This window comes from Diadema antillarum, unplaced genomic scaffold (genome assembly GCF_040938485.1).
Source record: "Diadema antillarum isolate AM-2024a unplaced genomic scaffold, OU_Dant_1.0 seq00000906_RagTag, whole genome shotgun sequence".
NCBI classification, from domain to species: Eukaryota; Metazoa; Echinodermata; class Echinoidea; order Diadematoida; family Diadematidae; genus Diadema; species Diadema antillarum.
In genome coordinates this window covers 458,384-471,782 of record NW_027271764.1, presented here as the reverse complement: position 1 = coordinate 471,782, position 13,399 = coordinate 458,384, and the positions used below count along the sequence as shown (strand labels likewise).

General features: G+C 39.2%; 2 protein-coding genes across 4 annotated transcripts in view; one reads left to right on the top strand and one right to left on the bottom strand.

The window, feature by feature from the left end:
• Nucleotides 1-478: 478 nt before the first annotated feature.
• On the bottom strand, nt 479-6,287 carry LOC139741151 (prostaglandin E synthase 2-like). The gene is made up of 5 exons (XM_071651739.1): nt 5,739-6,287; nt 3,523-3,713; nt 2,726-2,926; nt 2,195-2,309; nt 479-1,425 (listed from the first exon to the last, which is right to left on the bottom strand). The coding sequence occupies exons 1-5, from the start codon at nt 6,285-6,287 to the stop codon at nt 1,297-1,299; spliced, it is 1,185 nt and encodes a 394-aa protein (XP_071507840.1). The 3' UTR covers nt 479-1,296.
• A 582-nt stretch (nt 6,288-6,869) lies between these two features.
• LOC139741153 (transmembrane protein 268-like) overlaps nt 6,870-13,399 on the top strand; it is a 31,734-nt gene continuing 25,204 nt past the window's right edge. Inside the window, exons 1-2 of one of the 3 annotated variants that reach the window (XM_071651743.1) lie at nt 6,870-6,976; nt 11,436-11,483. In XM_071651743.1, the coding sequence (XP_071507844.1) occupies nt 6,925-6,976; nt 11,436-11,483 (100 nt within the window). In that variant the 5' untranslated portion in view covers nt 6,870-6,924. Of the gene's footprint in view, nt 6,977-11,432; nt 11,484-13,399 lie in introns of all 3 variants that reach the window. The other 2 variants (XM_071651741.1, XM_071651744.1) reach the window with 2 other exon arrangements.

Sequence of the window (13,399 nt, the reverse complement as noted above, 5' to 3'; positions counted from 1 at the left end):
CAGTACATTTGTACTGTATATCAAGAAACATTCCATTTTGCTGCAGCACCTACGTCAATTGTGTCACAACGATTACAAATTCTTTGGCTGGCTCAAGTAAAAGCAGTTCCCTGTCTATTCTACACACCACTTTTGTGTCATAATCTGTGGTTCCTATGATTCTGTTCAAAATCAATTCCCATTCTCTGAGGCAATGCAATATGACATCAGTCTTGACCAGAACCTGTAAATAGTAACTAGCTACATTGTATTTGCAAAGGCAGAGCATGTAACACACATGACTTTCAAGCAAAAGAAAATAAGAAAACTCCAAACTTACTGAGAGCACCTCATGATGCAAACTTTACGATGCAACTTATAGACCATCCACTACCCGTATCAGCAAAATCAAACATAACTTCAATGACATGATACACACGACAAGTCGGAAAGCACTGCTTGAAATGGGTTAAACATCTCTGGTATAAATTGTGACAAGCGAGGATAGCTTTGGGTATTCATTTTGCTAAAACAAAAAGTACAAAAACTGGCCAAAACTTAAATCCACATGTGGTTGCTATTGTTGTAGTCAGGGATAAATACAGGAGATAAAAGTATTGGCATGTCATAATGTAAATCTTTCAGTCTTTGATAAAACGACACTTATTTGGAAGATCATACATGAAATACACTCATTCAGTGCAACACTTCACATGAAATACTACTGATGACATGACTTGTGTCTTTGAATATCAAATGAGTGCCTTGTCAAACGAGCAATTCATGGTCTGAGTGCAAATCAGTCTTGGCATCAGCACCTCAAAATTTTATGATATCCGAGAGGTGAATACATTGGAAGTGACAATGCAGGGAAGCTTTGTGAAAAGAAGTCTTTGAAGTATAACAACTTCTGAAGTGATTCAAGGGCAAAATCTCCCTCAGACACTACTTCTGATGACTACATACTCCTCTTGTGCTGCCCAACAACACAGTTTACATCCTACTTCAACAACTTTTTTTTTTCCTGTCAGGTCACTGTCTTTTCACATGCTGTATGCCTCAAATTCAATGTAGTATCAACATAACTGTTCATATATACTAATAAATACTTGCGGAGTTTTGAAATTTGATCCATCGGCACAAAGTGTATCAAGTTTAAATTCTGTTTACATCAACACACATTTTGTACTTTTAAACACTTGCCTGCAATCAAAGAGTGAGTCTCTTTGTCACTCACCAAATTTTAGTGGCAAAAAGAACACTGAGAGAATGTGTTTGCTAAAATATATTTTAGAATCGTCATCTCTGGATCAGCAGTCAACGTGCCCCGGCGTGCGAATTCACAGCTTTCCTCATGCGCTTGTACCACGGCCCGATTTTCGTCATGCTGCACATGTCGTTGAAGGCATCCAGACCTTCGATGGAACTCAGCACACCGTACACAGACTAGAAATGCAAAACAAAATGAACCAATCCTAGATATGTAATACAAATTTAATCGTTTGTTACTTGTATCATTCTCAACCTTTCCTGCAAGTTTCATCCCAATCCGTCAACTACTTTTTAAGTTATTTCGCACACGGACAAACAAACGAACACACAAACCAACGGTAACGAAAACATAACCTCCTCCCTTGGTGGAGGTAAATATAGGAGAAATGACAATTCATACAGAACTAATTGGGCTTTTGTTTTCACTGTATCTGATATGATTTATGTCAGTTCTGAGATAAGCAAATTGCCAATTCTGGTTATTCTCTTGTAGCATTGAGTTTGAGGTTCTATGGTTGCCTTCGTAATAGCAGCAAATTTATAGAAGAGTATTACGGCAAGGAGTGCCACATTCTATAACACATCATTCTAATTTTCATCTCAGCAGACCCAGTAAAAAGGAAATATAAAAATCCCCCTCATCAGGCATGTGAGCTTTAACACAATCATTAAAGCCTATGATACAATATTGTAAGGTTCAGTGTAATCCTATTGTTACCCTGTCCCAAAACACTCAAAATAATGAGATTTACTGGTATGACCCCTTCATAAAGCTACACAGGAGATTATTTTTAGACAGGGGCTTATAATAAGCTTTGTAATGAAATGTAGCCCTTGTCGTCACTGTGCTCATAAGTCTTTTGGTACTTGTAATGTGCAACTGAAACATGCAAAAGAAGAAGAGGTAACAAAACGATTTCAGAACATTTAACATTATTTTTACCAAGTCTGCTAAGTTGGGCTTGGCCCCGCCCATGAAGTCCTGGTCGCCGACGACGCCCATCCAGTCATTGGCTGCATCATACAGCGACTGACGAACGTCATCTTGGATGTTGTACCTGATAATAGATGTAAATGAGGGCAGACAGAAAGAAAGAAATGCACCTTAGGTACATGACACTTTCCACAACACGACACAACACAACGCAGTCACTGCTGTTGTTGTTTTGTTGTTGTAGACATCACAGACTTTGTCCCGAAACTCTTGTACTAGTTAGTATTCTGCAGACAGTGATTAGATTGTGTACTTATGTGTCTGTGTGTGTGTGGATGTGTGTTCATATTGTTTAACATCAATAGCGACAAAGCTACCAAAATGTAATACATCACAATTCATAAATTTCAGCTATTAATGATTATCAATGTCACTGCCACTTACTGACAATTCTCTACTCACTCTCAGAGTACAATCATGATCAAAGGTGAATACATTGGTCTCACCGACACAAAATCATTTGACTTTTCATCCCCTTACTTCTTCTTGAGCCGTTTGGACACAAAGAACATCCCCGCTGCCCCGATGTACTTGATGATGAACTGCTGCATGGTGCCAAAGTTGCCCTTGCTGGAAATGTAGTCAAAGGCCTGGACTGCCTCGGAAGGGGAGCGGTAGATGTTTGGGGGAAGGTTGTGCACCAGGACATCATCCACCCAAGCTCGCCACTTCATCTCGGCTCTGTTTCACACAAGAAGAACAGTTCATTCAGAGCTATCTCACTGGTGGGGAATGAAAACCTGAACAAACTCAGTTAAAACTTTCAAAGTATCATTTAAAGTAGTTTCTTTCTTCTGTAATCACATCTTTTGAGATTTCAAGAGTTGTTTCAAGACCTGTTCCATGGAGATGGAGTATGTATGCCACTACAAAGCAAAAATATCAAACTGCATCAACATTTCATATTTCATTAGAATATGAAACACTTTAACACATCAAATGAATGAATTAGGATGTTTCACTCAGGACACACATAATAAGAAAATTGCACCTTAATGCTGATCATCTTATCAAAACAAAATAGACCAAGTAACCTACCAACGCACCTTCTATACATAATCATATATAACCACTGCATTAGTACGCTCCCCCCTTATTTTTATTTGCCATAACCATTCAATACAGTGCATGGTATAGCTGAAATAATGACATGAATCTTGTTACTGTGCTATTTTCAAACCATAGAAAATAAACATAGCTGTCCAAAGTTATCAGCAGATGTATTCCGTGAATGTGACTACCATGCATTGTCATTTAAGAGGCATGTAAACTCTTACTTTTCAGCCTTGGTGAGGCCTGGCGTTCCAAGCATGATGTTGTATTTGTTGACAAACTCTGATACCTCTTTGCCCTTCTCGTTGGTGAAGGTCATTTTGGGGAAGTAGGAGACGAGGCGATGGAGGTCCTTCTCATCTGTCACCATGAACGACGTCAGGACACTGATGATCACCGAAGAATCATTCATTTGCTGGAGAGAGAGCAAAAAAATCCACAAAATGTCATCAATTGGCTCTAAGGCTAAACAACATTAACGTACAGTTCATCTCCTCCGATTTCTTTTTTTTTTTTAATGACAAGTATATGTCACTATAACTACACAGAAGAAGGAGCAAAACTCAGAAAATTATCACTGCCACAGTGATTATTGCAAAGTGAGCAATTCCTCTTTGAGGGATGGTATAGTTTTTCTTGAGATAAGGATTCAGATTATAACTTTTAGTGAGATAATTACAAACCACTTAAATATGAAATAATGAAAGGCATACAATTCTAAGAGGAATTCAAAGAAGTTTATTTTATGAAATATGGTTTTTGAAATGGCCGAGATATCCAGTCCGAATAGAAGGTGGGACCCACCTTTATTAGGACCACTTTGTTTTGTTTTGCTTTCGGATATCTCGGCCATTACAGAACAGATTTTTATCAAATAAACTCTGGGTTCCTTTTAGAATTCTATGCTTTTTATTATTTCATGTAAGTGGTTTCTATACCATCCCTTTTTACACTTTATGCAGCCCTGCAGGAAAGACTATGGTACAATACTGTGGAGTCATTTCCTGATCAAAATGTCAGTAAAAATTTTATAAAAATGTGAATGAAATTAGACAAGGGGTGAAGCATGGTAAAATCTGGTAGGAAAAAACAAACAAACATTGGCTACTTATAAATTAGGTCACTATGTGAAGTCAGGCTACCTAAAGAGGAAAGGATATTGCTCATTATTCACCATACCTTGCCCTACTGTAGGATGCATTGATTATGAGACAACAAAGAAAATGTACACAGAACAGGAAGCAGAATCATGAAATACATTGCCATAGCAGGTAGTGCTTAGTCTACACTTATTATAACTACACGCAGCCGCTGTCGCGAAGCGACGCGGCTGCACCTCCATTCCCTCGCAGACGTTGTCATTTTTCAGTGTGGTTGTGCGACTCCTTCATAAATATCTTTATTAATCCTGGAAAACTAAAATACAAGGAATTATCGTAATCTATGATAATCATTCAATAATCGGTACACGATTTTTTGTTTAATTACGTCAAAAACTCACCGAAATCTGTGGCTGAAATCAGGTCTGTAAACGTCCTTATTACTTCACACCTCATCTGCGTGTTATTTGAATGGCATTCACTCTCGTATACTACAACGTACAACGTAGGTAGTCGGAGAGCTAGAGGGCGCCTCTCCGACTACCTACGTTGTACGTTGTAGTATACGAGAGTGAATGCCATTCAAATAACACGCAGATGAGGAGTGAAGCAATGAGGACGTTTACAGACCTGATTTCAGCCACAGATTTCGGTGAGTTTTTGACGTAATTAAACAAAAAATCGCATACCGATTATTGAATGATTATCATAGATTACGATAATTCCTTGTATTTTAGTTTTCCACGATTAATAAAGATATTCATGAAGGAGTCGCACAACCACACTGAAAAATGACGTCTGCGAAGGAATGGAGGTGCAGCCGCTGTCCCTACAGCGGCTGCGTGTAGCTACACTTATTACAGGTTCACAGTCTAAAGCAAGTACATCAACAGTCATTTGATTAAGATACATGTAACACTTTAATAGACTTTTTTTTAAAGTTTCTCTTTTTCACATTTACTTTCTTCAGCCAAACAGTGAACATCTGCCTCTAGTCTTTTTAGGCTCCATTTCATTTAATCATGATGACGTCCCTTCTCTGACATCAATTCGCATGAATTTAACCCATTGAGGACGGTTTGATTTTGCTACAACACTCATTTCCCTCAAACACTAGCCCGAGTATACTTGGAAATCGTCCTCAACGGGTTAAAATTACTTGATTTGAAGGTAGATTTTGATCTACTTTTACTAAACCACGATTACTTAGCAGCATTTACACAACACCCTTTTTTAATGGCTGCTTTAAATAGGTACACTGAAACCTCCCCCCCAGCCCCTCCCCCCCCCCAAAAAAAAACAAAAAAACACCAGAGATATCAAAAGCCACTCAGACATACAATGTCCTCCTTGCCAGGTGATCTTTGCAGTAAAATTGGAACCTTCCTGTACTCCGAAAACTTGATTTCTTTCCTGAAGATTGGGTCCACCTCTACGATGGTGTATGGAACTCCGAAGTAATCGAGGTATGCTCGCAATTTGCAGCAGAATGGACACACTTGATACTGATACAGAGTAAGATTGAGTCTTTCCCCATCTTCATGGGATAAAACTCGTGGTCTCCGTTCCATTGGCTGCGATTCATCGCTGCAACGATTGTATGTCTCTTTACGCTGCTTGGCCTGCGGAGAGGGCAATCCCCATGGCTGCGATCCCGGGAAGCCAGCCCATCGCTGAGCAAGGTACGCCCCGCACATGAGACCCGACAAAGCACTCAATGAATTCAAAACAGCAAAGCGATTTCCTGAGATGAAACCGGGATCCCTGAATCGGGAGAAAAGTCTCGCGTCAATCCTTGCTGTTCTACTACAGCCTGCGGCATTTTGTAGGAATAATTTACCAGAAAACTGGCCATACCGCAAAATTGCGTAACGCATGGGCGCCGCCATTTTTATGTTGTAGCGCCATCTACAGGTACTTATTGCGCAACCTTAACCGCGGAGTGAAAACAACTCGTATAAAACTCCGAAATGAGGTAGGCCCACAGGTGCGGCAGCATAGAAGCACCTGCTAATGATACGGGACTGAGAAACATGACCATCGCATTTGTGTTGCAAGTTGCAACGCCCGAATGATGTGGCCGAGTGTCTTTAGTCCCACACGAATGCTGGAGTAGCCGAGTAGCCTGTACTAGCTCTAAAGCAAACAATTTTGCACCTGTAATAGCAGGAGACAGCGTCGTCGTCACCCTCTCTCGTTCGACAGGCGCCGCCACACGCTCCACAGATCAGTGAGATGGTATCCCCGCCCGTATCATCGACTGACGACTGTGGGAAGTCGCATGGCTTGTAAGTTGTAGTAGACTCTGATCTACACACGGATGTGAGACTGCTTGTATCAAAACATAGCCAACCGAACCTGGTGCATAGACTATTCTCGCCGCATAACCGCAGACGTCAAACATTTTATCACTCTTTGGTTTTGGATGAAAACTCGTGGTGAAGATCTCTATCTAACTCTGTGGAAGTATATATCATCAAACTGTGTCGTGACGGTGAACACATCAATACCATTTTCAGGTGAACAATGGACGGCACCATACCCTCTGAGTTTCCTGAAGGTGTCTTTATCGAGAATGGTAAGTTCTGAAACTGAATTCTGAGTTAGCAGGATGGACAATATACCAGTACATTACCACTAACGAGTCAGACTGTCTAGAATGCTAGTTTCAGTAGTATGTTGATCAAAAGATGGGTTTGTATCTTGTCTTGTCGTCGACTAGTCTAGACAGAAAGATCCGTACGTCTGGAGGAGTCTCTTATTTGTTGACGTTAAATTATTTTAAGTCAGAAGTCAGACACAGTCTCCGCGGAGCATATCCCCGACGATCAGATACAGACCGATCTTTCGGTCAAGTCGTCGACTCATCGGGGATGTGTATCACAGAGACTTTGATGGAGGAGAGCCGTAATAAGTACCAAAAAAAAAAAAAAAAAACTCCTCTTACATAAGTCTAGACAGACAGATTTTTCTGTCTGGGTAGTATGGAACCAGTTACTGCTGCCCTTACTTGGCTTGTCTTACTTAGATTCTACTTGTGCTACAGCTACAGTCAAAGGCATGTGACATTAATTTTGACAAAATGTGTAAAAATGTCATTGAGATTGAAGTTTTGATCAATGAACAGGTATTGCCCATGCGGAGCAGAGTTCCCACCCCACCTCCGTCCTGGGTAGGACCTAGAGTAGTCAACCCTGTTTGCGGCAGGGTCAGTTTCATTTATCAATAAAACAGCTAGAAGCTAATGAACATCACATGTGATATTAAAGTCCCACTTTAGAACACAACACAAGCAGGCAAGAGTTCCTTGCAAGTGTTCTCTATGGGAAGTGACACCTGATTGGGCCTTTTCATCAATGAATGAAACGGCCCCTGCTACAAATGGGCAGCCTGTAAAAAGCCTTCCACAAACAGGGTTTACTCTAGTACGTCATTGCTGGATTAAGGTAAAGTGAAGGCAAAGTAGCCTACTTTGTCAAGTAAGTATTCAATAACTATTCCATCAATGGATAGAGGCATGGCCATTATAAACATAGCCAACTGTAAACAGGGTTTTTAACTAACATTCTGTAAACAATATGGCTTTTCTCGTGGGGGAATTAGTTTACTGGTAAAGATCGCATACAATGGATGTAAGCTACTTAAGGCAGATTTAACTGCACATTTGCAAATGTTGCAGCGTACATTCAGTCTGACTGAGTCATATAATTTACAAGCTTTTAATTATTCTAGAACTTTTATTGATCTCTTGGTGGTCTGGGAGACTTAATGTTATTAATTGAGACCCTCGAAAAGAAGGGTGCCTGCAGCATCAGGCAAACAAACAAACAAAAAATATATTTAGGTGATCCAAGTATTAATTCTTATTCTGGTGTCGGGTCTCTGAGGTAAAAATGATTAAAATGATAATGATATTAATGTTTAGTTGGTAAGAGTTCCTTTTGAACCCCCTCCCCCTTAAAAGACAGATTAGCTGTATGGTAGTAATCATTATATATCTTATGGCTGAAAACAATTTTCCCAAACATGTATAGAGTCTATTCAGTTTTGACTTTATAAGGCTTACAAAGTTGGGATAAAAAGATTTGGATGTGCATGTCGGGTTCCAGAGTCCAAGGATACTGTAGCGAAAGATTTTGGGTTATAATTTTTTCTTTCATAATATTTGCCCCCCCCCCCCCCCCCCATTTTTTTTCTCCACCCCAATTAAAGGACTGGTACAGTTTTGGTTGAGTTGAGGATTCAGCTTGTAACTTTTTGTGACATACTAAGAAACCACAGTACATATGAAATGTTAAAGAGCATAATTCTAAGATAAATTCGAAGTTTTCTTGATGGAAAACGCTTTTGAAATGGCTGAGATATCAAAAAACAAACAAAACAAAGTAATCTTTAATAAAAGGTGGGTCCTGCCTTTTATTAGGATCCTTTTGTTTTGAATATATCTCAGCCATTTCAAAACCAACTGTCATCAAATAAACTTTGAATTTCTCTTAGAATTATATGGGTCTTTAACATTTCATAAGAAGTTTCTTATTATCTCAAAAAATTAACATCAAAAGAAGTTGGAAACCTGAAGCCCCATCTCAACCGAAACTGAACCATCCCTTAAAAAGTGTTGCACTATTTTAGAACATTTGTTGATATCATTCAAGAGAAGCAGTAATGACAAGCATGTTGGTTTTGTTAATTACTTATCATTAGTCTTAATCATTCTTAAAAGCAGTTCTCAATAAAAGTTTTTGTAGTAGTGGTGATAGTATGTGGAGCAGCAGTAATGACAAAATCTTTTTTCTTGAGTTGAATTAAAGCATCCACATTGTCTTTTGTGGAAATGTCAGATGAGACAATTTGTAGAAGAAAAAGACTTGTCAGTTCATTGTGGGGAATGGCAGCCCTGGCAGGAATGTGTTGCAACAGACTGTCCAACACTTAATGGCTATTCGCCTTGAACAGGATGTGATATAATGCATAAAGAGTTCCAAAGAAAATATCTACTTTCCGGTATTTAGTACCTAAATGTAGATAAAAATGTTCCTGACTTTTTTCTTTTTAAGAAAGCTCAGGAATTGATGAAGAGTTCATTTTGATTCCTATACTCGTGATGGATCTTTCACATTGTCTGTAAATTTACAGTGACAATAATGGCTTTTTTCACCGAGGATTACTGACACTCTTATGAAAATCCTTAGAAATTATTACAGATTTTAAGTCTTGAATGCACTTATTCGCTCAGAACCTACGTGTATTGTTCATTGCAGAAAATCAGTGCACCATACAGCTGTACACATATCTGAGTAAATTCCTAATCAGAATCGTGACGGTAGTATTTTTCCAAATGCTCATCTTGAATTTGGATACATTTTAGCACTCCCATGCCTTCTTCAAGGACGGCAATACCAATGATAAATACTGATCACTGTCTTTGGAAACTAAAAATTGATATTGTTGATCGATAGTTTGTTTCTTCTTTTGAACAGTGCACATAAAGTGCTAATGTTAGTGGCAATAGATTAGGACGGTGATGAGGAATATAAAGACTGAAAGTGTCCTATCTTATATTTCTTTCCGTAATTTCCCACAAAAGAAGGAATTTTGTTTCCTACATTTTTCCATTTTGCTCAGATATTAACACAACCCCGGCCCCAGCACTACTGGGTAATAAAGGGATCGTATAGTTTGGTTGTACATTTATCACTCCCATGCCTTCTTATAAATGTTTCCTCAGTGACAAGGACAGCAATACCAATGATGGATACTGATCACTGTCTTGGGAAACTAAAAATTGATATTGTTGAGGGATAGTTTGTTTCTTCTTTTGAACAGGGCACATAAAGTGTTAATGTTAGTGGCAATAGATTGGGATGGTGATGAGGAATATAAAGACTGAAAGTGTCCCATTTTATATTTCTTTTGGAACAGTAATTTCCCACGAAGAAGGAATTTTGTTTCCTACATTTTTCCATTTTGCTCAAAAATGTTAACACAACCCCACCCCCAGCACTACTGAGTATTGAGATATCCTATCACACTCTGTGAAGTGTATTAAGTACAGAAAGGGGTGTCATGGTTAACATCAAAGGAAAGCAAGCAGTGCAGTCTGCTGTACAGTGTTTCCACAGTGTAAAGGATTTTTATTGTGTGTGTACTACACAGCAAACAGCCAAGTCTCAAAGGTCGCAATAGGAACTCAAATGGGCACTATAATTCAGTAGTAAGCCTATCTTGTTCGCATTGTGCATACATGTTCAAAGGAATTGTACCGTTTGTGAGTGTATGTATAGTTTGTGTGTCTGTTTGTTTCTTTTCCTTTTTGTTTTAAGAACTGTGCATTTTTCCCCAACACAGGTGGTTGTGCTACAATCTTGTACTCCCTGCAAACAGGTCTTCTATGATTTGTGCAACATGCACTGATTCTTGACAAGAATGCATTTTTATCTTATATGCAAAAGCTATTCTATTGATTATCTCGCATGCACTGTGGTATTTTTATGATGTAGAATGTCTGCAATTCAACCCTCTTCGCCGAGAAAAGATGCCTAGTAAATACAAAAGTAAACAGTGAAAATAAACATTTGCCACTATAATACATCAATTGAAATGTCCACAAGGCTTTGCCAGGGTTTGAGAATGGTATGGCTTGCTATCTGTTCTGCATGAGTGCTTAAAATAGATGGTATTATACCTGAGCAAGGGTAGATACACAGTACACTGTACACAAAATACACTTTTATCTTCTTTCGAATAGAATTCTGTGTATTAAAAATGCTGTGTGCACAATGTGGGCTACACTATTTGATAGCAACAGCCAACAGATTTATGCAGAATGTATAGAAATTGATGTTTTCAAGGTGGAGTATTCTGCAAAGGTGACCTTGACTAAATTAACATTTGATTTGCGAAAATGAAGACCCAACAAATATGATGTACAGCTGTATGTACAGTAGTAGGCCTCTTGTGTAAAACACTGATTCAAAGAGATTGTAATTTGTCACATGACTTTTATCATTCTTTGATGCCACTTTTGTGATCAGCAGAAAAGGATGAAGATGAAGAAGCTTCAGTGACACCAGAACCAGAAAAAGGTAGAACCAAATGTGACCATGTTCCACTCATCCATGAAAATCACCAAAATCACCAAAATCATGTCATTATTTCTCACCCATGCCGAGTGTGGTTTTAGCAAAGAACATTCACGTAGGAGAGAAAGTAGCAAAGTTTTGCTCGTAATGGTTGATACTAAAATGTACCTGGGCAGTGGCATAGGATGCAAAGTTCTATATTGTCAATACCTTCGATAAAGGCAAGCTTATACTAGTATTAAAAATACACTTAATACCTGTAATGGAGAATGTACTCTTATGACACAAGGAAAGATTACCATGTACAGAAATATAGGTGTGTTCTACTCATTCGCTTCACTGACTTTCAAGAATTCGTGCAAAATTGGTAATGAAAAATTGACCCGATTTGTGCTTATTTACTATAACTTCTCCATATCATACAATTGTAGGTCAATAGAATATGCATTGGACCCCCAAATTATGTTAGTTACCCACGCCGATGAAAATCGGCAGGGGGTTATGTAAAGGGTTCCGTATGTTTGTTTGTTTGTTTGTTTGTTTGTTTGTTTGTGTACAAGATAACAAGAGAACGGGTAAACGGATTTGCACGAAATGTTCAGGGAATGTTTGGATATTGACAGGAAAGAATCGATTAGATTTTGGTGATAATCGGTTGACCCTTGCAAATTCTGTGTGACCTTGAAGTTTTGACCCCATGGTATAGTGACCATTCTGAAAATTTCCCGTTTCTCACTTTGCGATTTTCCGCTACCATACGAAGACATAAACTCCCCAACGATCCGACCTCGCTGCTCAAATGTTCGTAAGAATTCCGAAATTTACGTTTAGGCCTATTTGAGGGACTATGTCCTTCTAGATTTATGAAAGTTCGTTCTCCGTCATCACAAACTGGCCCGTATTTTGATGATTTTTCAAATTAACATTGATTGTTTTTTTCGTTGGAGGAGCATTTTGCTCGGTCGCAGTCACACTGCACGATATGCGCGCTCAATGTCAATGCGTGTGCAAGGCCGCTGAAAATGCATCGCGCTCTACACTGTTGGTGCAAAATTGCACCGGGGACGTTGCGGCGCTCGTTGGTGGCCGAATACTGGTGCAGTAGACATTTGCATTCAACCCTTGCATTGAATAATTCCCGTAGACACTAATCATAGGGGTTATTGCCTAGGGGGTACGTAAATTTTGTTTTTCTTTTTTGCTTTTGTGGATACCATCAAAGATCGTACACTCATACGACCTTTGATATTTGATGATTTTTCAAATTAACATTGATTGTTTTTTTCGTTGGAGGAGCATTTTGCTCGGTCGCAGTCACACTGCACGATATGCGTGCTCAATGTCAATGCGTGTGCAAGGCCGCTGAAAATGCATCGCGCTCTACACTGTTGGTGCAAAATTGCACCGGGGACGTTGCGGCGCTCGTTGGTGGCCGAATACTGGTGCAGTAGACATTTGCATTCAACCCTTGCATTGAATAATTCCCGTAGACACTAATCATAGGGGTAATTGCCTAGGGGGTACGTAAATTTTGTTTTTCTTTTTTGCTTTTGTGGATACCATCAAAGATCGTACACTCATACGACCTTTGATATCATCACACTCTCGGCTTGCTATAATCAAAATATCCCGCAAGAAAACGGCGTATTTCTCGATTTTTAGCGCTTTTTCCGCGACCCGTCGCGTAGACAATACTCTTAAAACTGGACTTAATTCGCGCGCGCTTGGAAAAGTTCCAATTCTGCACTTTTGACGGTGGAATTTGGGATTTTCGATGGATTTTTGGAGGAGACTTAAGGACTTTCCTGTACGTGAATGAGTGTTAATACCGTATGTGTAATTATGTGATTTGCGTGTGATGTGACTGTAGAACCAAAGATCGTACACTTCAGTGTACGATCTTTGGTAGAACTCACTGG